At 50.4% G+C, this 27,151-nt stretch overlaps 1 protein-coding gene across 4 annotated transcripts in view; it reads left to right on the top strand.

Annotated features, from left to right (window-relative positions):
• Positions 1–2,773: 2,773 nt before the first annotated feature.
• Positions 2,774–27,151, top strand: part of PIWIL1 (piwi like RNA-mediated gene silencing 1) — a 30,937-nt gene continuing 6,559 nt past the window's right edge. Inside the window, exons 1-19 of one of the 4 annotated variants that reach the window (XM_042963111.1) lie at positions 2,774–2,903; positions 4,755–4,923; positions 6,122–6,207; positions 6,762–6,873; positions 11,536–11,661; positions 12,169–12,383; positions 12,971–13,092; positions 13,231–13,311; positions 13,953–14,150; positions 14,570–14,681; positions 18,965–19,091; positions 19,293–19,410; positions 19,917–20,031; positions 21,112–21,299; positions 21,671–21,743; positions 25,130–25,330; positions 25,440–25,543; positions 26,395–26,465; positions 26,560–26,713. In XM_042963111.1, coding sequence (XP_042819045.1) covers positions 6,130–6,207; positions 6,762–6,873; positions 11,536–11,661; positions 12,169–12,383; positions 12,971–13,092; positions 13,231–13,311; positions 13,953–14,150; positions 14,570–14,681; positions 18,965–19,091; positions 19,293–19,410; positions 19,917–20,031; positions 21,112–21,299; positions 21,671–21,743; positions 25,130–25,330; positions 25,440–25,543; positions 26,395–26,465; positions 26,560–26,713 — 2,195 coding nt within the window. In that variant the 5' untranslated portion in view covers positions 2,774–2,903; positions 4,755–4,923; positions 6,122–6,129. Of the gene's footprint in view, positions 2,984–3,637; positions 4,109–4,754; positions 4,924–6,121; positions 6,208–6,761; positions 6,874–11,535; positions 11,662–12,168; positions 12,384–12,970; positions 13,093–13,230; positions 13,312–13,952; positions 14,151–14,569; positions 14,682–18,964; positions 19,092–19,292; positions 19,411–19,916; positions 20,032–21,111; positions 21,300–21,670; positions 21,744–25,129; positions 25,331–25,439; positions 25,544–26,394; positions 26,466–26,559; positions 26,714–27,151 lie in introns of those variants that run through there. The other 3 variants (XM_042963107.1, XM_042963108.1, XM_042963109.1) reach the window with 3 other exon arrangements.

Here is a 27,151-nt window from a genome sequence, read left to right as displayed (position 1 = left end):
TGAGAACCGCTGCAATGGACATTTAGGACATGGGCAGGAAAAGACACACCCATGAATCACACGAAGGAGGACTAGCCTGAGCCAGAGGAAGAACACCCGGGTCATGGAAGGCAGGACAGAATATATGTAAATGGAGCATGCATCACTCGGTGCTACGGAGAAGACAGGTGGGTCCAAAAGGTGTGCACTGGATTTGGAACAAGGGTGTGATGTGGCCACAATGCCCCTCAGCACAAGTGCCACCAACCCACGGCCACGGGCTGACAATGAGCCCACAGGTCTCCAAGAGCCCTGCTTCTCTTTGAAAACATTAGACTCTTCCTTCGAATGATAAATGGATAGACAAACATGGTCTTCCCGTGGTCTGTGGGGTACCATTCGGCCATAAAAAGGAACAAAGGACTGATGCATGCTACAGCGTCCAAGGACCAACCTTGAAAACATGATGCTCAGTGAGAGAAGCCAGACCCAAGGGACCACATAGTGTAGGATTCCGTTTACATGACGTGAATAAAGTCGATAAGTCCATAGAGACAGAACATAGATTTGTGGTGGCCAGGGGCTGGCAGGGAGGGGGCAACAGGGAACTGGCTTTACTCGGGGACACTGGAACCAGACAGAGGTGGTGGTTGTCCTGGCAGGATGCATTCAATAGTCTGGACATTCATTTTATGGTCACTCAGCTTCTAGAACACGGTCTGCCCCTTCAGTGTCATCACCTGACCCTCTTCTGCATGCACTTGTCACTCCCGCAGCACCAAATCACTGGTGGTTCTCGAAACACCCCTCCCTGCTTGCACCACAGGGCTCCCCACAAATCCCATTCACCCTTCCAGACTTCAGCACCCACATGTGCCAAGCGACCCTCCCTCCCAGCTCCCAGGTCACTTGAAGTGCTCTGCTCACTCTCAGTGATTGATTCCCCCCTTTTCTCCTGCTCTTGACCAAGCTCCCAGAAGGAGGATCTACCTCCATTCATTTTTCAGTTTCTAGAGTGTGGCGCATAGTTGTATCCAGTAACTGGTGTCACTAGGTCATGCGGTCAATGTAGAAACTTAAATTAAAAAAAAAGTTTCCCCAACTTCTCTTGTAGCTTGTTTATTTTACACAAGCACTGTGTCCTTAGAAGTCCCAAGGGGTGTAGGCACATAGAGCAAATCAACTGAGGGAAAAGTGTTACTTCTACCCTGCAGGGTGCATTCCTGGCCTCTTTCTCCCCTGCATCCAGGGGAAACTGTAGACTTATTTCTTGTTTTCTTGCCCCATCTGCTGGCAAGATCACAGAACATCTTTCCCGCCAACATCTTCGATCCTTCCCAGAAAAGTTAATGTTTGCCTTTGTATCCCCAATGGTGCCTTTTGCTTTTTAAAAAGTGAACAGTGAAGCCGTTTCCCCCAAAACTACTGCTGTCATGTGCCACGGCTTTTTGGGTAAATTCCTTAAGCGTGCACGTTGTCAGGCTCACGCATCCTGCCTTAAAGGTCTCAAACTTCTCTCAGCATAAAAATCACCTGGTGACTCCTTAAAAGAAAATTCCTCGCTCCCCTCCCAAACCTATTGAATCAGGATTACCTGGGAATGTGGGTTTTTACAATGCAGCAGGTGCAGAATACGCTGAAACCCAGCCTGTTCCTTCTGTCCCACAGAGGAGACCATAGACTTGGGGACGTGGTTTGGGAAAACTCCCAGCCCCCTGAATACACGCTTAAGAACAAAATAGCGTTCGCTGTGCAAAGGCAGCTTTAAGACAAGTCCGTCTAGGCAACTGTATTCCTGCTCTCCCCTACACTCCATCGTTAAGAAACTGTTGAATATTACTGGACTTAACTAGTTACATCAGTAGTCTCATGTCCCATCCTGACAATCCTGTCCTATTGGACAATGTTTACAATAGTTTTAATTGTGTTGGGGTTGTCCAATGAGGAAACGAATTCCCACTGAAGGCATCTAACAAAGAGCCTCGGATCAACGTGGACCCAGAGCAGCGCGCCAGCATCACCGGCAGCTCATCAAGAAATGGACCTCAGCCGACCCCACCAACCGAATCTGCAGAATCCGAATCCCCAGGGGAGGGGGCCAGCCATCCGTGCTTTAACCGGCCCTCCAGGTGACTCTGATGCCCGTCAGTAAAGTTGAGAACGGCTGCCGCACACGTCAACACGCGTGCACTCGGCACACAATTTGCGCCCACTGAAATTTGCAGGTTCACAGCCGCCTGGCATTCTGGCTCCGGAACGACTCTGGCTCTTTCTTTGGGGCAAAAATCCAATCTCATTTCTCTCTCTGATGAGCTAAATCGCTTCTAATTTTAAGGGGCCACCCAAGGTTCAGTGCACCACTTTGCGGCGGGGCGCTCACAGCTAACCCAGGCCCAGCGCCGTGCACCACGGTGTCCCCGGAGCGGGGAGCCCGCCCCGCCCCCGGAGCCCGGCCCGCCCCCGGAGCCCGGCCCGCCCCCGGAGCCCGCCCCGCCCCCGGAGCCCGCCCCGCCCCCGGAGCCCGCCTGCCCAACCGCGATTGCAGCCCCGGCCTCCCTCAGGCCTGAGCTCGTCTGGCCCCGCCCCCACGGGCAAACGGCCGTGGCGTGTCAGCCAATCGGGGCGCAGCGCGCGCACGTCCTCGCCGCGCCGTTAGCCGGCTGTCACGTGCAGACGGGCTCACCGCCAGGCGGCAGTGTTCATCCGCCCAGAAAAGGAACGCCGCGCATCTTCGGCCGGAGTCCGCGCCCCGCAACCGCCCGCAGGTGGGAGCCCCGGCTGGTGGCGACGGCGAGCGGCAGGGCTTCCCGGGCCGAGGAGCGCCAGGTCACTGGGGTGGGCGTCGGGGCGTGAAGTCCCGGCGCGGAGGGATCCGGCGTGCGGTGACGGTTGGCGCGGTTCGGTCGGCGGAGGCGGAGGCGGAGGTGGAGGTGAGGCGAGGGGCTGGGGGTCGCGGGGCCCGCACGGCGTGTCGGCTTCCCTGCACCTGCAGCCTCTGGGCCTGGTGAGGCCGGGCACCGCGGCGACGATGACGCAGGGGTTGGAGGGGGCCTCGCCGGTGGGGAAGGGACAGGCCCAGGGGCGGGGAGTGCGGCGGGGTGGGGGGAGCCGCATATCCGGACACTGCTGGGGACTGGAGGCCACTTGCAAGGTCAGGGGGGTATTCCTGGACGCTGCCCGGGTTCGGGAGGGTAGTGTCTGGGTCAGAGGGCATCTGGGTCAGATAGGTTTGGCCCTATTTGGGTCAGGGGGCATTCCTGGACACTTCCGGGATCAGGGAAGGGCATTCCTGGACACTGCCTGGGTCGGGGGCCTAAGGGGCATTCCTGGACACTTCCGAGATCAGGGAAGGGCGATCTCGGGCGCTACTTGGGTTGGGGGGCACCGTCTGGTTTGGGGGACATTCCCAGACACTGTCTGGGTCGGAGGGTATTCCTGAACATTGCCTGGGTTGGGGGGCACTTTCTGGGTCAGGAGGCATTCCTGGACACTCCCGGGTTAAGGGGGCACTGCCCCTGTCGGGAGGGCATTCCCCGATACTGCCCAGGGTGAGGAGAGTGGCACTGTGCGGGTGGGGGGAGTTCAGGGGGCCCTTCTTAGGGGGTTGGTCTGGACTGGTCTCCAGTCCACAGGGGCCGGGGCAGCTCTCGTTTGGGGGCAGGTGCTGGGATTGCATTGCCTCTGGATGGAGCACAGTTTGACCCGGTGTGGTTTCTAGCTGGGGTGATGATTAGAAGCATCGCCTCCAAATCTTACTTGAAAGTGACTATCCAACTCGTCTCCTGTTCTGGGGCGCCCTGAGGTTGGAAGGATGTAGCCGAGAACCACAGCTGTACCGGCCAGCCCAGCACGGGGTCTACACACCCCACCTGTGTGTGTGGTTACATGGGTGTCTTGGTTGATGGTGAGAATCACCTGGAGGCCCGCTGAAACGAGCCGTGGACCCCGTGGGTCTGGGAGCGGGGAATCCCCCTGTCTAACTGGCGTTTCCAACGAGTTCTAGGTGTTGCTGAGAGAGAGAGATCACGTTCTGAGAAGCGCGCTAGGAAAACGTTTTCTGTCGGAGGTGACAGTTCAGCTTTTTACCAGGCTTAAAAAGAAACCCCGGACGTGCACTTGGGCCGGGCAGGTGCGCAGGCCTGACTAGGACCAGCGTCCGCGTCTAGTGAGGGAGGGAATTATCGGGCTGCGCGGTAGCTGCAGTAATGCCGGTGGGACCACAGCCGTGTGGAGGAGGTAGGGCACCCCGTGGTACAAGGTGAATGGTGGAATTTACCGGGGTGCGCGCGGGAAGGAAAAGTCTCATTCTGTACCCCTTCAGTGAGCGCCCTGAGCACATATGCCGGTAGGCCCAGGGCGGGAGTTCGGTGCGCATAGCCATTGTCCTGATACGGGCAGTATATGCACGGTAGTTGAAGACGGCATTAAACACGGGTTCCGATACGTGGGCCCCTCGCAAGTGATGTTTTGTAAGCTGCTTTGGAGATGGCTGACTTAGAATCAGATCGTGAAGGTTTCTACAATTTGGTAAGTTTGAGGATTTGCTTCCGATCCTGTGGAACACAACGGGAAGTCAAAGAGGGCTTTCCCAGTTGGAGGATGTCATTAGGTTGGTCTTTCTAGGAAGGCCCTCGTACAGCACGGATTTTAGAAGCTGTTCACACTGGAAAAAAAGATGAAAATGGGAGGTGAAGCAGAGTGATCTTAAATGTAAGTGTCACAGCCCGCCCCTCCGTAATTAGAACCTTCGTGGCACCCCACCCCGTTGTCTGCAGGGCCCTGTGCATTCGGATCTGTGCCTGCCTCCGAGCTCACCAGCCTGCCTTCCTGGTACCTGGAGTCCCCGGGCGGCTCCCAGTCCTGCCGACCAGCCACACTCAGCGCCTCGCCCTGCTGGGGAAGACAGGCACCGTCTCCCTTCCAGTTCTAATCTTCCAGCTCCGTGTAAGTGCTAGCTCCGTTGGAGGCACACTTCAGCGTGTAAATCAGTTCCTGCTTGCTTTTTGTATGAGAACGTTGTTTATTTGCCGCGTTAAGCTTTAAAAAATTCGTGGCTCCAATTTCGCGTGCCTTTCCTACTACAGCTGATGTTGAACGTTCACTGTGTGTCAAGTGCCTCGTGTGTGTTCTCACTTGCACCGCACACTGGACCTGTGTGGTAGGTTATTAACTCCCTATCACGGATCAGAGAGGAGTCCAGGTTGTGTGATGTGCTCAGGGTCACTTCTGTGAAGGAGTGGGGTTCGGGCCGACTAGCTCTGAGGTCTACACCTGAACAACCCGACGATACTGCTGTCCACTCTGGTGGGGGTGAGCGGGTGGGGAAACTTGGCGTGGTAATGTCTCTGACGCCCAGCACCCGTCCTGGCCCCCAGGGCCTTACCAACACGGTGTTGGAGAGAGGCGTTGGGTCAGAAGTAGCAAGAGCAATAACGGAGTAGTTACGTGACTCCGTCCTTTTTCCCCGAGAGAGAGATTGTGGAGCGCGAGTGATGTGCTGTCACAGACACTCGTTTGGGCGCGTTCGCACGTGGACCTGTGGGGAGATCCCAGACGCTGTGCTACGTGTGGGCGCGCACGCGCGTGAGTCCCGCGAAGGGCCTGCCCGTGCCACCAGTGCCCGGTGTCCTAGATGCGTGTCTGGGTGTGAAAGAGCTAGTCCCCACCCTCAGACGCTTCTGAACAGTTTTCTCCCTGCGTCCGTATAAAACGATAATTCAGGGCGCCTGGGGGGCTCCGTCGGTTAAGCGTCCAGCTCTGGCTCAGGTCCTGATCAGATCCTGATTTGCGAGTTCGAGCCCCCGCTCTGTTTTGTCAGCACAGAGCCCATGTGGGATTCTCTCTGTCCCCCTTTCCCTTTCTGCCTCTCCCGCATTTGCATTCCCTCGCTCTCAAAATGAGTAAACTTTTAACTATTAAAAAAAAAAAAAAACAGTAGTGCAGTGAAAATGAGACACTGTATTAAAACAGGTCTTCTGCTTTAGCGCCGCCCCGCCAGCGCTCGAGTTCGTTAGAGGACAGGTTAGGAAGATACGTGATAATTCAGGAGCTTCTTTTAGAATCTTGAGGCTTAAAGGTCACGTCGTAGAAACAGTCAAATTGTGCACATTGAGTATTGTGTTTGTGATTGTTTTCTCTCAAGGAAGAAAAATGACCGGGCGAGCCAGAGCGAGAGCACGAGGAAGGGCTCGCGGTCAGGAGACGGTGCAGCACGTGGGGGCCCCTGCCGTGAGTGCTTTACCATTTTCTAACTGCAGAAACGACCTTTAGGAAACAAAAATCTGTGAAGTCTGCTTTTTAAACTTTAGTGTTTATTTTTGAGAGACAGAGTGGGGGAGGGGCAGAGAGAAGGAGACACAGAGTCCAAAACAGGCTCCAGGCTCTGGGCTGGAGTCAGTACAGAGCCCGGCCTGGGGCTCGAACTCACAAAACGGGAGATCGTGACGTGAACCGAAGTCAGATGCTTAACCGACTGAGCCACCCAGGCGCCCCAAATCTGTTAAATCTTTATCAACGTAGGCTGTTGAAAATAAGTGTAAAAGACTGTCCTGTGATGGACACGGGAGGAGAACAAAGACGATCATGTTCCCTTTCCTGAGGATCTTAAGAGTCGGTTCTTCAGTTAGTGACCCTTTTTGAAGAAACTGCTCTGTGGGAACACAGCGTTGGATTTCTGATTGAGATGACTTTTGTTTGAGTGTCTCAGTCGTGTTTAAGACGGTTTCCTCTGTCGTGTGACCTTTGACGTGAAAAGCCTGCTGTTTATTTGCATGTACCTATAGAGTCAGCCCCCTGGCTTCGTCCAGCCTCGGCCTCAGCAGCCGGCAGCAGAGGGGGAGTTAGTTGGCCGTGGACGACAGAGAGGAGCAGGCGGAGCGCCGGCCAAGTCACAAGGTGAAAGGAGGGTAAAAAGACTTCGCGCGCGCGGTGGACCTGGCACGGCAGCCGCTGTGCAGACCCCTTACGATGAAAAGCCACAGTCCTCTGAAGTATGACAGGCGCGCTCAGGCTGTGTTGGGCGCCACGGGGTTTCTCTCCTTCTTGGAACGCAAGAGCGTGTCCTCGCCAGGCCCCCGGAGTGGCCCTCACAAAGTAGTTCTGAACCAATCCTACGTCTGCTGCTTCGCTCATTAGCCACTTAGAACGTTCTTGGGGCATCTTTAGTGATTTCACCAAAAGCTAGACCACCTGTAACGTTTCTGACTTTGCTTTGCAGGACACGGTGTCTTATGTGTTGTGTTGGCTTCCCCCGTTTCTCAGGCACAGAAACTTGGGGGCCAAAGTTGCCACAGCTGGTGAGGTCAGAACACCAGTTCTGATTCCAGAAATTGTGCTTTTTCGTTACTTTGTTACAAACCTGGATTACTTGGGCGCTTGATGTAAGATCCTTCAACAGTTAAGTTTGGTTTCAGTGTAGGAAAAGCTCCCCTGTACATGCGGGACCTGATGTAATGACGCTGGCTTTCTTGCCGGGGTGGCCACGGGAGACGGGCTGTTCTGTAAACCAGCGTGGGGACAGCTGGTGATGAGGCGAAGCTTGTACCCGGCTTTGCTCCGTGAGTGACCCCCCATGTACTCCAGAGGTCTGGTCCTATCCAGTGAGATCCACGAACGTCAGAGGAGCCCCTGGATGAGTCTGTGGTGTCAGAGCCACGTAAACGGTGCCGTGACAGCCGCTGTCCGTGTCGGAAGCCTGGAAACTTGGGGAAGTGATGGTGGGGCTGGGTCTGTGGCCCACACAACACTCCTATAAAACCCGTGATGTCTAGCAGGCTGCTGGGAGGCGGGCAGAGGAAAGGGGAGGGCAGTGCACTGAGAAGTGCAAAGACTAATGAAAACAGCCTCGTGGAAGAAAGTGAAATCAAACGAACATTTTGTTTACCTGTCTGTTGTTCTGTCTTACCGCTTTGCCGATGTTGGTGGTTGTCAGGCCGGCACTGTCCTCCTGAGGGGTTGTACGGTTGTACCGACTTTTGTAACGTGTAGCAGCCGTGACGGTGCCCGGTCGTTAGCACGTCCCCTCCTGGGAGTGCACCCGACGGGCCGGGGCAGGGACGGCATGACCGTGTGAGGGCTGTCACACACCCTGCCCCACACCGGGAATGCCTGCCCGAAGGGTCGGAGAGAACTGTCGCACTAACGGCACGGCACCTTGTTACCACGCTCAGGGGTGTAGACCCTCGCCTGGGCTACGGCAGACAGGATCGGGTGGTGAGACAGCGTTAGCTTCGTGTTTTTAACGCATACGTGAGTATGTGTGTGTTTTTGTTCAGACACGTTTGAGGGAAAATGTCAGTTAATAGTGCTACATTTGAGGGGCACCCGGGTGGCTCAGTTGTTTAAGCGTCCAACTTCGGCTCAGGTCATGGTCTTGCAGTTTGTGGGTTCAAGCCCTGCATGAGGCTCTGTGCTCACAGCTCAGAGCGTGGATCCTGCTTCAGATTCTGTGTCTCCCCTCTCTCTCTGCCCCTCCCCTGCTCACGCTTTCTCTCTCTCTCTCTCTGTCTCTCTGTCTCAGAAAGAAATAAACATTAAAAAATTAAAAATAGTGCTACATTTGAAGAGTCCGTGAGAAGTCTGGAATGGTCTTTTGTTATGTATCCAATTACCTGTTAACTATTCTGATATGTGATGTTTTGTTTTTTAAGCTGCCTGATGAGAATTCATTTATAGGCATTAATCTCCCTAAATTTATAGGGTGTTATGCAGTCACTTCCTCTTCTACTTTTGATGCCTTTGTTCCTTCGAAACTTAGAGTACTGGGCATGGTCAGTGTGTTCACCAGCAGCTAGATTTGCCAAAGTTGTTTCAAAAACATTTCCCTACTGTTGCAGCCTTAAAATTACGATAAGATTGTGGGAAATACGTTAATTTCTTAAACATGCTCTATATTGACCATTATTAATCATTAACCGTTGTGCATGAACTTAAATTTTGTGGAAACTCAGTTTCCCATCTATAGAAAGGTAGCATCTAACTTTAAGGACCATTGTGAGGATTAAGTAGCACTTGGAATAACAAATTACGTCATTTCACTGCTTTGGGGGGGTCGTCATTTCACTTCACTGGGAACTGCTTGCCCCAAATGTTCACAAATCTGCTGGGTTTTAGAAACTGAAGTGACAAGTTAGGTTTACTGTCAATAAACCTTGTTTATTGATTTTCATTCTCGAGGACTCTGTAGTAGAAGAGTAGCGAGGTCTAACGTGTAGTTTCAGTGTTCGAGCAGCTGCTTGGAGGGGGAGGTTCTAGGTGGACCTCAGAGATACGGCAGGCCCGGTCCCAGACGCTGCCATACAGCAGCTGGAACAAGGCGAGTCGTGTGAAGCGTCGCGTTTGCCGGCGTGTATGGAAGAACTGTCCGCACTGCTGTAGTCTGCTAAGTGTGCAACAGCGTTGTGTCCAGTGTATGTACCTAATTCGAAAATACTGCTAAAAAGCGCCAACCATCATTTGAGTTTTCAGCAAGTTGTAGTTACTGATCACAAATCACTGTAACAAATACGATAACGAAAAAGTTTGAGACGTTGTGAGAATTACTGAAACGTGACACAGAAATGAGACGAGCAGATGTTGGAGAAATGACCCCAGTAGACTTGTTCGATGCAGGGTTGCCACAAGGCGTCAGTTGTAAAAACTACCTGCAAAGCACAGTAAAATGAGGTACGTGAATAATTAGCAAGGTTTACAGTTTTATTCGTTCTGAAACCTGTTCTCTTTACAGGTTGACAGTTATGCTGTTGCTAAATGTGATAGCAATACTGTGTGTAGAGAGGGGAATGGACTTCATTATTTATAATCAGAAACTTGTACTTGGGTTTTTGTATCTGGAATGGAATTTTAAGACAAACTCAGATTTTTTTCAGGAGAAAAAAGCCTCTATGACCTGTCATTGTTACTAAGTTGGATTCAGTACGCTTGACCTGTGTTAGTATACAGTTAATCACCCAGTGCCGAGGATGCTCTAATTTGAAAGTTTTGGGGATAAAAAAATTCACCAAAGGAGACAAAAATAGTTAAATATTTAAAGGATTTTTTATCTTTAAGAAAAAAGCGTATTTATTAGAGAGAGCACACGTGCGCGTGAGAGCAGGAAAGAGGCCAAGAGAGTAAGAGAATCCCAAGCAGGCTCCGCGCTGTCAGCGGGGAGCGTGACACGAGGTTCAGTCCCAACTGTGAGATCATGACCTGAGCTGAAATCGAAACCTGGATGCTCCACTGGCTGAGCCACCCAGGCACCCCTAAAGGACTTTGAAATAGGGCCCCTGAATATCATGAAGTACAATAACCGACATATTTAGCAACACCCTTGAGGAGTTTTATAAATCATATTCTCATTTAAAACATACGACATACCCGTGAAGTTCCTCACTTTTCCACGTAAAGAAGTCGAAGCTGACGTTAGAATAACTGGTTTCCAAGGTGTTTCAGGAACCCGATGTTTTGCTCAAGCCGCCGTGTCCTCTAATGAGAAGTCCAGAGGTTGGCAGTTGGGTGCTAGATTTGGAACTTGCCACCAAAAACTGGGTTCTTCAGTCACTTTGTTCTTTTGTCCCAACTTCTTGTCATTAAGACCTACATTCGGTGATGGCGACCAGAGTCCAGGCAAGATTGGCAGGCAGGGGCACAGAGAATGGAAATGCCAGCCGCTGGCTCTCCTCCCAAGGTGCTTTCCCCAAAGTTTCTGCTTAAGTCTCTTCCGCCGTCCTTGCCTGCAGAGAAGGTGGAATTCTAGTCTTTTAGGTACATTGTTCCCTAAGTAAGGTGTTTTAAAAAAGAAGGCTGAGAGGTTGGGAAGGCTGAAGTCTCTAGTACACGAAGTATCATGCCGATTAACTGAAAGCTAGAATTCTAACACGTGACCGCAAAGCCCATGTTCATTCTTGGGCCCACATCATACTATGATATGAGCTGCTTCCATATGTTGTAAAAATTGGAAGCTTTAATGATTTTGGATATTATATGCAGTTTTTGCAACTAAGCATGAGCGGATAGTTAACCTGTCCCAAAAGGACAGGTGCATGATGGCCATGGGACAGGCACCACACGGTCCCATCTGCTCTGCTGGGTGTTCAAGGAATTAGGAAATTATGCTTTAGACCTGTATTTTCTATTTCAGGTTACATGTTGAAACCTAGAAACCACTAATTCCTGTAGCTATAATTATATCATAAAGCTGTGAAAAATACTGATAAAAAGGTCCTTAGGTTGTTCAGAAGTTAGATTCGAGAAGAATAACTTCCTAGTCAACAAAAGTGCTCCTGAGTTGTTGAATCTCCGTCCAGTTGTCTTAATCCTTTAACGGTACGTATGTCCTGTGGGGGAGCGGCAGAGCTTGACTAGGCCATGGCGAGAAAGGCTTTATAGGAGAAGTCCTAGCTAGGATGTTGTGATGGCCAGAGATACCTAAAACCCTCTGACGGGACCCTTCTACGTGATCTTTAGCACCTCAGTAGCTTTCGGGTCTCATATGGCATGATTTGGTGTTGATGCTGTTGTCGTATATTTGGTGTTTCACGTTACTGTGTGTATAATTTCTTCTTTTTTTTTTTCAAGACCTCCAGATATCCGCTGGATTTCAGGAGTTATCGTTAGCAGAGAGGGGAGGTCGTCGTAGAGACTTTCATGACCTTGGTGTTAACACAAGACAGAACCTAGACCACGTTAGAGAATCAAAGACAGGTAGGCGATTATGAAGAACACAGTGTTCACGAGATTACGTTTCAAGTACGTAGGACGCTGAATTGAGGCTCCGCGCTTCGCACATCCACGCGTGACGCGGTCCTGGGGAGGAGAGGCGCATCTGCATCTACTCAGGGTGCCGCGTGGCTGTTCCACCTCCCCCTCTCTCTCTGCTCTGACGAAATAAGTTATAGACGTCCTCAGCTGCATTGCAGTCTTTTATTACATGTGATGTAGATAACGTTTTTCTTTTAGAGGGTTTTGCCATAGGTTTGGTTGGTTCTGTTGTACGTTGCTTAGTCTGAGGGGGATTTACTCCTAAATGTATGCTTTTAGGAACTTCTCCGGACAGGACAGTGGTCCTCAAAGTCAGATGTCTGAGAACTATAGTGTCCTGTACTATTCCCAGCCTTGTGTTTGCAGAACCGTGTCTGCTTGCCACAGTAGGAAGGAGTTCAGGGAAGACGAAACCTGTTTTGTTAATCAAATGCGACTTCCTTCTTGCAGGGTCTTCAGGTATTATAGTAAGGCTGAGCACTAACCATTTTCGACTGACGTCCCGTCCCCAGTGGGCCTTGTACCAGTATCACATTGACTATAACCCGCTGATGGAGGCCAGAAGACTCCGCTCAGCTCTTCTGTTTCAACATGAAGATTTAATTGGAAGGTGTCATGCTTTTGATGGAACGATATTATTTTTACCTAAAAGACTACAGCACAAGGTTATTTGAAAACGTCGGGTCGGGGAGAGGGTGATGAAGGATCCCCACTCCAGAGCAGAACTGCCACAGTCTAGGGTAGCTTTTAGAGAAGCACCAGCGGCCTTCAGTCTGATGTTTCATGTAATAAACCCACGGGGGACTTGGGCATTGTTTCATTTTCAGATCCACCCAGTAACTTGATTACAATTATATTCATAAATCTTTTTTTAACGTTTTTATTTTTGAGAGGTGAGGGTGAGCAGGGGAGGGCCAAAGAGAGAGGGAGACACGGAATCCGCAGTGGGCTCCGGGGTCTGAGCTGTCAGCACAGAGCCCGACGCGGGGCTCAGACCCACGGACCGTGAGATCATGACCTGAGCCGAAGTCAGATGCTTAACCGACGGAGCCCCGCAGGCACCCCACAATTGAATTTATAACACGGGCTGCAACTACTCTTCCTCTCCTAGCGTTTTTCTTTGTTTGTTTTTTTTTTTTTTTAATTTCAAACTGTTCTGTAGTCCTGTCGTTGCCTTATTAGCAGGAATTATGCGATTGGGCTTATTTCTTTTGATAATTACAAGTGTGGTTTTCCACTGCTCCGGCTTCAGGTTACTGAAGTATTTAGTCAGACCCGAAACGGAGAGCACGTGAGGATAACGATCACCTTAACAAATGAGCTCCCACCTACATCACCAACTTGTTTGCAGTTCTATAACATTATCTTCAGGAGGTATGTTGGTGTTTTCTAACCCTCTACACAGAAAAATTAAAAATCAAGGGGAAAGTTGAAAAACCAGTGTGGTGAGGACCTGTGTGTTGGAGATGCCTGTCAGTATTCACATCTCTGTTCTGACTTTTGAATTTCTAGGCTCTTGAAGATCATGAATTTACAACAAATTGGACGGAATTATTATAACCCAAGTGACCCAATTGATATTCCAAATCACAGGTTTGTATAAGGTGGAAGCTTTCTATTCCTCGGGCTTAATCGTGGACTTGGAAAGGGGTGCTCCAGTTGGAGACGGTCAGGTTGACTACGGTGGCTGTTAGCGGTGCCCGTCATGGTACGTGAAGTTTCAGCTTGGTCTGAATAATAAGAGAGACCTCCCGGATTACTCGGCTTTAAAGACGTCACATGCTCTCCATCTGCCACTGGGGAAGCATAAAGAGCTGTCCAGCATTTGTATTTGGTCTCGGGTAACCAAACTTGTGAGCTCAGGAGATTGCTTCAGAAGTTGCTTTGTGTGGCGTGCGTTCAGGTGCGGCCCACACGGGTCAGGCTTGTAATCACAGGTGCTTTCAGTTCGATCGGCAGCTTTGTTAAGGCTTAGTCCAGCATCAGCAATAGTTTAACAGAGTGTATTCAAAATGGAACTTCAAGATTACGTTAGGAGAAAACATTCGTTGTCGAGATCTTAAAAAGATGGGTGTCTGTATGGAACCGCGTGAAACCTGGAAATAACGAAATTTATTCACTTCAGGGACTTTTGTACTTTAGACCCACTTAAGACAGGAGAAAAAGACAACGTGATACGTGCAGACCACGTTTGGGCGTTAGAGGTTACTTCGTACTTTCATTCTGCTCGGCAGGTTGGTGATCTGGCCCGGCTTCACCACTTCCATCCTGCAGTACGAAAATAACATCATGCTTTGCACCGACGTCAGTCATAAAGTCCTCCGGAGTGAAACTGTGTTAGACTTCATGTTCAACCTGTACCATCAAATAGAAGAGCATAAATTTCAAGAACAAGTTTCCAAAGAACTGATAGGCTTAATTGTTCTTACCAAGTAAGGCTTTTTTTAAAAATGCACAGCAATCGTCTTGCAAGTCTTAAGACCTCATGGCTTTCTGGTCCATCCTGTTAGAAAGTAGGGTCTACAGTTGACTGGTGGGAGCATGAAAATGGGGAGGGGTGTACGTCACCCTTCACAAGACACGAGTTCTCGGGGAGTATAGTCGTCTGAAAAGGGTATCTAATGACTTTTATCCTTGTCAGTCTTTGTTTTCTGGTAGTAATTTAGTCCCTTCCCCACCCATCTAGCATGGTCTTTAAGAAGATTTCCCTTTTCTTCCCAGGACATTATATATCGCTAAGCGATTTGAAATTTTATTTTGTAGGGACTACATACTATCTCTGTTTAGGTTCTTTTTAATAATATCTCTACACGTTCCAAGCAAATACCAGTAAATCTCAATCATTTCATAGGTATAACAATAAAACATACAGAGTAGATGATATCGACTGGGACCAGAATCCAAAGAGCACCTTCAAGAAAGCAGACGGCTCTGAAGTCAGTTTCCTAGAGTACTACAGGAAGGTAAGGGGTCGCCGTGGACCTGATCTTTTAACGTGTGGTATTTAGGCCTTCGAGGAAATCTGAACTCTACTCATTAGGATTTTCTTTTTTTTTTTTTTTTTTTTTTTTTTTTTTTTATTATTATTTATTTTGGGGACAGAGAGAGACAGAGCATGAACGGGGGAGGGGCAGAGAGAGAGGGAGACACAGAATGGGAAACAGGCTCCAGGCTCCGAGCCATCAGCCCAGAGCCTGACGCGGGGCTCGAACTCACGGACCGCGAGATCGTGACCTGGCTGAAGTCGGACGCTTAACCGACTGCGCCACCCAGGCGCCCCTCATTAGGATTTTCTAACGCTCGTACACTTGAAAACTGTAGAAACGTGTTTGTTAAGGCGGTCGGAGCATAGTTCACTTGAACTCGTTATCACATGAGAAGTGCTTGGGCCCGTTTCCTTTTTCCCAGCCAAACAGAACGTGACATTTGAATTTAAGCACAGGGAGGACAAACAGGCTGATCTGTAGTGAACACCAGAAGTTCACTGTTCTGACCCATATTCCACAGTGGACACTTTTTTAGATTCACCCAGGGATGGGGGTAAAGATGGCTGAGTCTTCAGCATGAGCTGAATCTGCCTATGGGTTACTCTTAACTTTCATCTCCCGTATCGATAACCTCAGACCAGCTCGTATCATCCAGGCTAGGTCCTTTGACTATGTGACCTTCCAGCGCTAGTTTTATACAGAGTAATCGCTGAATTGACAGATGACAGCGGCAAGAAAGAACCTCTGGGACTAGAAGAGAACACAGTGTTTATGCAGGAGCGTGCACGAACGTTGCTGTCCCGAGAGGGGCAGATCTGGCCCCTCAGTCCTTAGAAGGCTGCATATGCTCTGTTACAAGTGCTGGAAAAGCGTTTGTGAAACGCTCTGCACTTAAAATTTTAAAACTTGGTTTTGAAGTGCTAAGATTTATCTTCTTTTTCCTACTTTCAGTACATTATTTCCTTTTCCTAAAAAGCTGGGCAGATGAGCTGTTTGTTGCATATTTATATCTTATGTCAGAATCATACGTCAGGTTGGTGACCCTGAAGTGTCTTGTTACTTGCTGGTTATCGACTGTTGTGTGACGTTGAGCTGCTCTGCTATGAATGAAAAGATCAGACGCTCTGGAGGGAGAGGATTCTCTGAAGTCGTGTTAAGAGCTGTTCTCATTTTGGGCAAGATGAAAACAGGCCAGGGGCCATCTCAGCTTGATTTCTCTACTGCCCTTTTCAACCTCTAACTGCTTGAGGACTCCGGCCACGTTTAACCTAGATTCTTTCCGGGTGTTCGAGGCTACCGTGAGAAATGAGTTGGCATCGTTGCGTGGTTTCGTAATCCCTGTCAGGGTTGGGAAAAGTTGGTACGTGTCAACAGCAGACACGAAGGAGTTCTCGGCGGAAAGTTTGGTTTAGACCCGAAGGAAGGTTAAAGGAAAGTCCTCCCCTCCTCTGCCTGGTCGTGAGTCTTAGATGGCAGCTCATTCTCCGTAAGTGGCCTTCTACACATTGGCATACTTGGAGGCTCTGCCTCGACCCCCGACCTAACTATATTTTAACTTGCTAGGTGATCTCCAGGCTCGTCTGTTGTCAGACTAAAAGTGTTCTACGTTCACAGTTCTCCAGTTTCAAGCTCCAGCCCAGACCTGTCTAAGCCTTCCGGTTCTCAGTGTTTGCAAGTCTTAAAGACTCCTTCCACGTGACCAGTGCTGAGCATGTTCTGTCCCATGACCTGGCCCCTGTGCACCGCTCTGGGTCACTGCAGGGACTGTCACTTCCTCAAGGGCAGGGATTTTGTGGTTTATGTGCCCCTCCCCCCCACCCCTGTGCCCGCATAGGCACTGAGGTATTTGAGTGGACGAACACATGCCTGACGGACAGTTACAGCCTCCTGCCAGCGGACAGCTATGCCACCTGCCACCTGCTTACCTTGCTGTGCTCCTGGTCATCTCCCTGCCGGAAATGCCTCTGTCCTCCCCCTGCTGAGGGGCTGCCCTCCCTGTGGAGGCCCCTGCTGTCTCTCATTCCGCTGGTCTCTCGGTTTTCATTTCTCCTGCTTCCTGATCCATTTTCATACTCCTACAGATGGGATGTTATTTTCTACCCACAGCACATAAGTGGTTTCCCCTGCTCCCGTGGCCTATTGAAGTGCACTTGGTCTGTATCCAGTGAGCCCCTGAGCGATGCGGCCTTGGCCTGCTTGCCCTTCCTCACCTCTGTCACCCTGGCTGTCTCCTCTAAGCCTGGGGCTCCCCCTGCTTGGAACGCTCTCCATGCCTCATTCGTGTTCTGAGGCCTCAGTCTCCGCTCAGATGATTTCTTCTGGAAGACTTCTGTCACAGCCAGGCCTCATTGAGTGTATCTGCTAGCTATACAGTTAATCACAACGGGGTAAGGGTGAAATGTTGGAAGGATTCCAGGCATTCTTGGGACTTCCCAGTGGAGAGGCAGTTTCAATGATAAGTGATAGCTTGGATGTTCTATAGCAAAGGTCATATTTAAGGAAGCACAGAGAGAGAAGGGCCTTTGAAAGGAAAGATCGTGGTCAGTTTTTAGCTTCTGTTCGGGCCCCGAATATAGAGAGGGGGTCCCAGGGTTCTGCAATAAGGAGCAGAATATAGAGAGGAGGTCCCAGGGTTCTGCAATAAGGAGCCCTCAGTGAGGTAGGGACACACCTGCCTCCACTCCCACACCCCCCCGTGGGTGCACCCAGGTAACAGACACGGGAGGCAGAAGGGCGGGGGCTGTGAGCAGGGGTGCAGGGTGCTGGGGGGCTCAGGCAGTTAAGTGTCCGACCCTTGGTCTTGGCTCAGGTCGTGATCTCGCAGCTCGTGGGTGGGTTTGAGCCCTGCATTGGGCGCTGCACAGACAGCCCAGAGCCTGCCTGAGATTCTCTGTCTTCCTCTCTCTCTGCCCCTCCCCCACTCGGATGTGCACTCTCTCTAGATAAATTAAAAAAGCGCTAAAATCAGTAGTGTAGGTGCACGGAGCAGAGGTTAGATAAGAGCACTGATGTTTTCTGCCCTGAAATAGGAAAATTCGCTTTCTTACTGAATGGTTGCTGAAGAGTTCGGTACAGGACAAAGTCAAGAACAGTCTGGGATTCAAGGTCTTCATTCACGAGGGTGGGTGGCTGGGACCTTATCATGGGATGGGAACAGGAAGTAGTTCTTACTGTGTTGGTAAGAGATGGGAGCCAACGGAACGGCCGTGCTGATTAAGCTCACGTCCTGTGTGCCAAGTAGAGAGGTGTGGTTCTCTTAAAAAGAACCCGATGAACTGGGGTGTCAAAAGATGCCAGGAGAGGGTACGAGAGATGCCACGAAGAAGGTCTCTAGGAAACCAGGCCGGAAACTCTGGTGAGGTCGTGCAAGGCCAGTCCGTGGTTCTGAGGCTGCGGGGCCGAGCTGGAGGCCCGCAGGCCAGCGCACGCCTCCATTAACCCCTGGAAGTCAGCATTTTTGTCTCTTTTTGTGTTGTAAAAACCTGGCGATTGATGTGGGGGATCTGAAGGCTACTCACTGAGGGCAAGTTCAGCTTCTACCAAGTGTCAACATTTGGTAAAAACTATTCCTAATTAAAAATGTTCTCTGGCATGCCAACCTCTTCCTCCCCCACATTTATCATTCTAGCAAGACTTGTTTCCCCCACGCTTCTTGCCGTAACACTAGTAGTTTTGGGGGGATTGTTGTGAGGACCCAGAGGTATGCAGACTACTGTTGGTAGACCAAGAAATCACAAAACGAAGTGAACTGTGACTAAAACTCAGAGTTTAGATAAAGTCAGGGACAGTGAGGCTCTTAAGTTCTTGGAAAGAACGACGAGCGATCACATAAATCACACCTCGTTTTGGTAGGATTAAAAACGCACCTTGTAGGGGGCACCTGAGGGCTCAGTCGGTAAAGCGTCCGACCTCGGCTCGGGTCATGATCTCGCGGTCTGGGAGTTCGAGCCCCACGTCGGGCTCTGGGCTGACAGCTCAGAGCCTGGAGCCTGCGTCAGATTCTGTGTCTCCCTCCCTCTCTGCCCCTCCCCCGCTCATGCATGTGCGCGCACGCGCGCGCGCTCTCTCTCTCTCTCTCTCCCTCTCAAAACTAAAAAATAAAAACGTAAAAAAAGTGCACCTTGTTAGCTTTCCTTGGAAACTGATCCCAGCCTTGCTGTGGGCGTCAGTTCTCAAAACACAGAACAAAAACCCCTTGGTCCTCCGACCTGTTAGCAGAGGTGTTGCCGTGAACGGTGACGGCGTCTTTTCTTGACCAGCAATACAACCAAGAGATCACGGACCTGAAGCAGCCTGTGTTGGTCAGTCAGCCCAAGAGGAGGCGAGGCCCTGGGGGCACCTTGCCGGGGCCCGCGATGCTCATCCCGGAGCTCTGCTATCTTACAGGTACTGCCGCGCCCCGGCTCCCCCAGCTTGCTGCCCCGTTCTCTTCGGGGAGGCCTGAAACCCTCGCCGAGACGCCTGCCCCCTCCCCCTCCACGGGAGCCCTTCCTGCTGCCTGTCCCGTGTCCTCACCACCCTGCACCCCAGACGTTCGCAGACCAGACCCTTGTCACTAACCCGCGCCTTCCGACGTCTTGTTTCAAGGTCTGACTGATAAGATGCGCAACGATTTTAACGTGATGAAAGACTTAGCTGTCCATACGAGACTAACTCCGGAACAGAGGCAGCGCGAAGTGGGAAGACTCATTGACTACATTCATAAGTAGGTCCCCCCCACGGCTCTGGAGCGTGGCTTCCAGTCTGTGCTATTTTCTGTGGGCTTGGGGAGCGACAGAGCGCAGTTTGGGTTTCCTTTTTGCGTTTGCGGTCTTCGGGGCGGGCTCTTGGTGTTTCTAGGCGAGGCTGCTGTCGTCAGGGCGTGTCGCGTTCTGTAGCCCGCGGCCTCATTCTTCTGTTAGAAGAAGGTAGTAGAGCAGAAGGTGAACCATTTTGGACAGACGGATGTTCTGTCTTGGTGACGACCTCGAGGGGGTTACTTTGAAGAGGTGGTTCGGGCATCAGAACTTCAGGTGAAAGGCCATCGCGGAGGGACCCAGGGCTGCGGGGAGGGAGCAGCGGCCGGCACCTTGCGTGTTTCCTGGCGCTGCGAGGCTTCCGGTCCCGGGAGACACGGGCACGCGCGCTGTAGGTCGGAGTGGGTCCGTTTGCCTGTGTCTGTTCCTGCCATTTCCTTCTGTTGAGTGGTACGTAAATATGTTAAATTTACAGAGATGATAACGTTCAGAGGGAGCTTCGAGACTGGGGTTTGAGCTTTGACTCCAACTTACTGTCCTTCTCAGGAAGAATTTTGCAAGCAGAAAAGATTCACCAAGGTGGAAAAACAGTAAGGCGGTTCTTAAAGTTGTCAATCACGTCAGATGCGGGTGTGACTCGTGATAAAGTCCCACGCCAGTCTGCTGCTGCGCCCACTCCTCCCCTCCCCTCCCCTCGCCCCTCCCCTCGCCCCTCCCCTCGCCCCTCCCCTCGCTTCACCGCCTCCCAGGAGCAAGGAGGTGCCTGGGGCTGGGTCATCGGTGAGACTTCACTGAAAGCCAGCTTTACTTTCCCTCGTGACACAAGTCGTTGAGCTAAGGTATTGGGTTGGCGTGATGTCTGCCGCCGAAGTGATTTTTTTATCCAGGAAACTTCCAGTCTATTTGGCCTCGTCTTTGCCTGGATGACTTGTTTGTAGAGAAACATGTTAAGTGTTGCGATGCCTTTTATGCTTTATGCTCAGGAAAGGGAAGCAAGCATTCTGAAAACACTCTGGTGTGTAATTGAAACCCACAAGTGCTAGAACTTGAAAAACCCTTTTATAGAAAATGATGCCCTCCCACCTCGTAAATGGTCTGCGAATAACAGCCCGATGAAGTAGTTTCGTATTTTAACAGCGGTTGTTTTTATCACCCCCGTGGAAACGGTAAAAGCATCCGCCCCCACATAAAGGTTGTCGGGAGGTGGGGAGGACGCGCAGAGAGCACTGGGTGGTTTTCCTCTAGGGGGAAAGTAGCACCAGGTCACTGAGCTTCTGGCCTGTGAGCCCTCTGTCTTGCTGTCACACATGGTCACCGCTCGCTTTTGGTACTGACACCTCAGCCAGTTGCTCCTCCCTCTCAGAGCCTTGTTTCTCTTGGGTCTTTATCACGAGGGAAGTACCTCGCGTCCTCGCGGTATCTCAGCAGAGGAAGGCGGGTACGGGAGGCGGCGGGGCGGGGAGTGCCTGGTGGGATGGGACCCCATCGTCTGTGGATACCTCCGTGTCCCTTTCTCCTCCACCGAGGCCATTTTGTCTGTCACCACAGTCGAAAGTACAAGAAGTTCTGTAAGGTTCGGGATGGGCCACGAGAAGAATTGTTACAGACTTGTTGGCTTTGTCACCGAGAGCATTCCGTGGAATTCACAGTGTCTCTGAACTTTCTTCTAGTTTGATTACAATCCACAGTTTGCAGATTGGTCAAAAGAAACCAGAGGTGCGCCGTTAATTAGCGTTAAGCCACTAGATAACTGGCTGTTGATCTATACTCGAAGGAATTACGAAGCCGCCAATTCGTTGATACAGAATCTATTTAAAGTTACACCAGCCATGGGCATACAAATGAAAAAAGCAATAATGTAAGTCTGTCAAGTCATTTCTACTCTGAAAGATTGATGAGTAGTCATTTGGAGGGCGTGGGAACGCGGAAGCGATGAAAGTGTTGGAAACGTTCTAGATGACGGGAGTTTAAAGATCTGCTCCAGTCCCCTGTAACGTGGATGCGGAACTGTACTTGAGTAACAAAGAAGGGGCGGGAGAGCAGGCAGTCTCGTCTCAAATTATCTCTGCTGTTTGTGGTAGAACGACCTTTGCCTGAATGACCACTCTCGGTGGTTTATTTCGTATCTCATACGGAACGTGTCGTATGTTATAATCTATAGGAAACTGTTTCTGTTGGCACGTTTTTCGTTGCTTTTTCTGAATGTTGGATACCGGGTTTCCATTCCAGGATTGAAGTGGATGACAGAACTGAAGCTTACCTGAGAGTCCTACAGCAGAAGGTCACATCAGATACCCAGATAGTAAGTAGCGCACAGATACGTAGGTGGGTGTCCCGGAGTGACTGGTTTCAAAAACGGCATTTGTAAATCTTAGTGTTAGAGTTTGAAATGTCGTAGTTAGGGTCATAAAGTAGCCACACGACAGAGGTCTCGCCTTCATGAAGTGGCCCTGGTGATGCTGGCGTTGCTGTGCGCAAGGAAGGGCTGGGGGAACAGAGCCATCTCGAATTTATTTGCATTCGAAGGCTTTAACTGTATGGGTCCCACTCCGGGTTCTCTGTTCTATTCCATTGGTCTGTGTGCCTCTTCTTGTGCCAGCGCCATACTGTCTTGACGATGACAGCTTTGTAGTAGAGGCTGAAGTCTGGGATTGTGATGCCTCCCGCTGTGGTTTTCTTCTTCAGTATTACTTTGGCTTTTCAGGGTCTTTTGTGGCTCTAAGAAATTTGAGAAGAATGCTGGTGCAATTTGGAGTGGGATTGCATTGGATGTGTAGATTACTTGGGGTGGTATTGGCATTTTAACACTATTTCTTTTTCTAGTCCCTGAGCATGGAATGTCTTCTTGTTTCTTTGTGTTTTCTTCAATTTCCTTTATAAGTTTTCTATAGTTTTCAGCACACAGACCTTTTACATCTTTTCGTTAGGTTTACTCCTAGGTATTTTATGGTTCTTGGATCACTGACAAAGCAGGAAAGAGCATCCAGTGGAAAAAAGACCCTCTCTTCAGCAAATGGTGCTGGGAGAACGGGACAGCAACATGCAGAAAAATGACCCTGGACCACTCTCTTACACCATCCACAAAAATAAACTCAAAATGGATGAAAGACCTAAACATGTGACAGGGAGCCATCAAAATCCTACAGTTGGAGAAAGTAGGCAAAAACCTCTTTGACCTGGACCACGGCAACTTCTTACGCAGCATGTCTCCAGAGGCAAAGGAAACAAAAGCAAAAATGAACTATTGGGACCTCATCAAGACTAAAAGCTTCTGCGCTGCAGAGGAAACAGTCAACAAAACTAAAAGGCAACCAACGGAATGGAAAAAGGTATTTGCAAATGACATATCGGATGAAGGGTTAGTCTCCAAAATTGGTAAAGAACTTAACCAAACTCAACACCCGTGAGAACAAATAATCCAGTGAAGAAATGGGCAGAAGACATGAACGGACACTTTTCCAAAGAAGACATCCAGATGGCCAACAGACACATGAAAAGATGCTCAGTGTTACTCATCATCAGGGAAATGCAGATCAAAACCACACTGAGATACCAACCCACACTGGTTAGAATGGCCACAATTAACAACTCAGGAAACAACAGATGCTGGTGAGGATGTGGAGAAACGGGAAACTTCTTGCACTGTTGGTGGGAATGCAAACTGGTGCAGCTGCTCTGGAAAACAGTGTGGAGGTTCCTCAAAAAATTAAAAATAGATCTACCTTATGACCCAGCAATAGCGCTGCTAGGAATGTACCCAAGGGATACGGGAGTGCTGAAGCATAGGGGCACTTGTACCCCAATGTTTATAGCAGCACTTTCAACAATAGCCAAATTATGGAAAAGAGCCCAAATGTCCATCAGCTGATGAATGGATAAAGAAATTGTGGTTTATACAGACAATGGAATCCTACTTGGCAATGAGAAAGAATGAGATCTGGCCATTTGCAGCAACATGGGTGGAAATGGAGGGTATTGTGCTAAGTGAGATAAGTCAGTCAGAGAAAGCCCAATATCCATTCATACGTGGATCTTGAGAAACTTAACAGAAGACCATGGGTGAGGGGAGGGGAAAAACTAGTTACAAACAGAGAGGGAAGGAGGCACACCGTAAGAGACACTTAAACACAGCATAAACTGAGGGTGGGTGGGGGGTGGGGGAGAGGGGAAAATGGGGGATGGGCACCGAGGAGGGCACCGGTGGGGAGCACTGGGTGATGTATGGAAGCCACGAACCATGGGAATCTACCCCCAAAACCGAGAGCACCCTGTACACACTGTGTATTAGCTAATTTGACAGTAAATTATATTAAGACAAAAGGCTTTGATTGTAGAAAATTTTGTGGGGAAAAGGCACAAAAGTAAAAATCAGTACTTAGTTGGTGAGCATGCGTACAGGTACGGCTAGGGTGGTGGCAGAGACCAGTGTGATGGTAAACAAGATATGTATGTTGCTTTAAGCCTAAGAAGTGAATTGGCTTCAACTAATCTGTTCCCTTTTCCAGCCCTTCATCTCCTACTTAAGTGCCGCAGGCAGATTACTATTACGTTGTCGGGAATAACAGAGACACCTAGGAAAGCAAAGTGATTTGGTTGGGGACTAGAGAAAAGAGAAGAATCGGGGACTATAAATTAGGAAAACACAGTGCGTTAAAGATCTGTGTTCAATTCTAGAACGCAAACTCGGATTGGGCAGGGACTGGTTGTTTTATTTCCAGTGTTTCTAAGACACAGTGGACACAGAACAGCGTAAGTTGAAAGTGTAGGGTGTACGGTGTGGTCGTTGGATGTGCGTGTATGTTGCAGAAACGATTATCACGACAGGGTTAAGGCATAACGTGCACAGTGTGATCACTTGATCATCCCAACAGGGCGATTTCTCTCCTCTGTCACCTCACTTACAGTTTTGTTTTTTTGAAGATCTAGTCTGTAGTACCTTTCAGGTGCATAACACAGCCTTGTTACCTGGTCACCTGCACCGTACATCAGATCCCCAGAACTTAATTTATAACTGCAAGTTTGTGCCCTTTGACTAACCTCGTCCCTTTTCTGGCCGGGACATATTTAGATTGGGCACTCCATTTTGTCCCCAGAATTGTCCATGGACTTCCTGAGAAATTTCATAGGGTGATCAGGTTCTCAAGCCAGAGCTTTAAAAGTTTCAAAGCCACGGCGCGCCTGGGTGGCTCAGTCAGTTAAATGTCTGACTTCGGCCCAGGTCATGGTCTTGCGGTTCGTGGGTTCAAGCCCCGCGTCGGGCTCTGTGCTGACAGCTCGGAGCCTGGAGCCTGCTTTGGGTTCTGTGTCTCCTCCTCCTCTCTCTCTCTCTGCCCACCCCCCACTTGTGCTCTCTCTGTCTCTCGAAAATTTTTTGTGCACCTGTAGGTTACCACTAACTTATTTTGCCCTATTCTTTATCCCTAAAGTACTCCAGGCTGGCAATAGAGCGTGTTTAAGTAGGTTGGCAGGTTTTCTTGGCCTTCAATTTTGAGTTGTTTGCTCCACGTGGTTTCTTTCCTCTGTGAGTATCTGTCACTGGGTTGAAGGGAATGAGACCGTATCAGCTAACGTCACGCCAGTTAGCTCATGGTGGAGATGTGGCGGGTGGGCTTGGTTCTCTCTTCTCTCCCCTGAACTTGATCGTCACTTTCCTAATCCTCTGTGACGAGAACGTTTTTTGGTTTTCAGGTTGTTTGTCTGTTGTCGAGTAATCGGAAAGACAAATACGATGCTATAAAAAAATACTTGTGTACAGATTGCCCTACTCCAAGTCAGTGTGTGGTAGCCCGGACCCTGGGCAAGCAGCAGACAGTCATGGCCATTGCGACCAAGATCGCCCTGCAGATGAACTGCAAGATGGGAGGGGAGCTCTGGAGGGTCGATATGCCCGTAAGTTTGATTGATGTAATTGGTGCTTAAATGCTTTGTTTACCAAAAAGGGACTTTGTAACCACCGCTGGTATTCCGTTTATCTAAAAGCACAGGGTTTTTGTTACAGCTGAAGCTGGCGATGATCGTTGGCATCGATTGTTACCATGACACCACAGCTGGACGGAGGTCAATTGCAGGATTTGTTGCGAGCATCAACGAAGGGATGACCCGGTCAGTGCGGTCAGGTGACGGGCGGTTGGCTGTGGACACCGCAGGAGAGGTGTGCGTGCAGGGCCGACTTCTGGGGTCTGCGAGGTTCTCTTGAACCTGTTGACTTCTCTGAACTCGATAATCAAGAAAGTCAGGGAAGTAGAATAACAGCTACCTGGCCATTTGCGACTTTGTCCCCTGGCCCTTAATCTGTACCGGTCAGATCACATTTCCGGCTGTTTTATAGGTGATTTCTGTGGGGGGTGGGGAGCGGATCTCCTTAAATGCGGCCGTCTCTGAAAAGGTCTCTCATCATTTTTATTGACCGCTGAAACGTACCTTAAAGTTTTTGTGTTGACTTTATTTTGGAAAACCCGTTTCTTCAGTTTACCCAGTCACTTGTGTTGTGATGGAGTGAAATTGCTTTTCAGTGCTTTTTTTAGAACTAAGCATTGCCAAGAATAGGAAAGGATGAAAATTGAGGGAATGTTGATGTGTGAGCTTTAGTAACGGCATATTTCAAGGTATTTTATCTTTTTAAAAGAGTGCAATCTGTAATGCCTCCCGAAGAGCAGAGCGAGAGGGGGGTGTGTGTGAGGGAGGGAGGAGGTGTCTCTGGGTCTCCTGGTTCCGATTTCACTTTCGCCTCAGCAGGGGAATCGTGTCGATCTGTGACGAAAGCAAGCTTGGTCTGTCGCGTCGTAAGTGGCTTGTCGTTGCCGTCCAGGGTTTCACAAAGCACCCGACATGCCAGGGGACCTCTTTAAAGGGGCGAAAGACGAGCTGCCGGGAGGGAGGCGGTGCTGTGAAAGGAACCGCCTGCGGGCAAGGGCGTTCTCACCGCGGTCCGGTCGCGGTTTCTCTCGCCACAGCTGGTTCTCTCGCTGCGTCTTTCAAGATCGAGGACAAGAGCTGGTGGACGGTCTCAAAGTCTGCCTCCAAGGTCGGTCTCCTGTCGCCTTTTCACCCTGGTCCCTGACGTGGCCCTTCGAGAGGTGACCCCAGGGTTACGTGGCGCGGTGCTGGCTTTCCCGCAGCTGCCCTGAGGGCTTGGAACAGCTGTAACGAGTACATGCCCAGCCGGATCGTCGTGTACCGGGACGGCGTCGGCGACGGCCAGCTCAAAACCCTGGTGAACTACGAGGTGCCGCAGTTCCTGGACTGCCTCAAGTCTGTCGGGAGAGGCTACAAGTAAGCGTGTGTGTCGGAGAGCCTTCTGCGTCCGTACGGTCGCGGCTCTTCAGCTGCGAGGCCCGTGTGGCGGGATGCCGCGCGAGGGAGCCCTTAACCTCAGGTGGGGGGGGGGGGGGCGGGTGAGGTCGCGGAAGGGGCGGGAGGCGCTCGGGGAGCCTTCCCCGGGGGCGAGGCTGGAGGCGTGGAGGCCCCCTTCCTCCAGGGAGGATGCGTGAAGACACCTCTGCCAGCGGTCTGCCTTCGGCCTTCTCGCCTGGGGCCGTGGCGCAGGGTCTGAGGGTTCCGAGACGTCTGCGGGCATCTGCGGAAGCAGTTACTAGAATAGGTTCCCAACGGTCTTCGTGTACTCTCTCTCGGTTGCTTTACGCAGCGAATGCTTCTTTGTGAACCCGACTGGCACCGACGTCTTCACTCCGTCCGTGGGGATGGCGTGCG

Source organism: Panthera tigris, chromosome D3, assembly GCF_018350195.1.
Source record: "Panthera tigris isolate Pti1 chromosome D3, P.tigris_Pti1_mat1.1, whole genome shotgun sequence".
Lineage (NCBI taxonomy): Eukaryota > Metazoa > Chordata > Mammalia > Carnivora > Felidae > Panthera > Panthera tigris.
The sequence above is the reverse complement of the archived record's forward strand: the minus strand, read 5'-3'. Positions and strand labels throughout refer to the sequence as shown.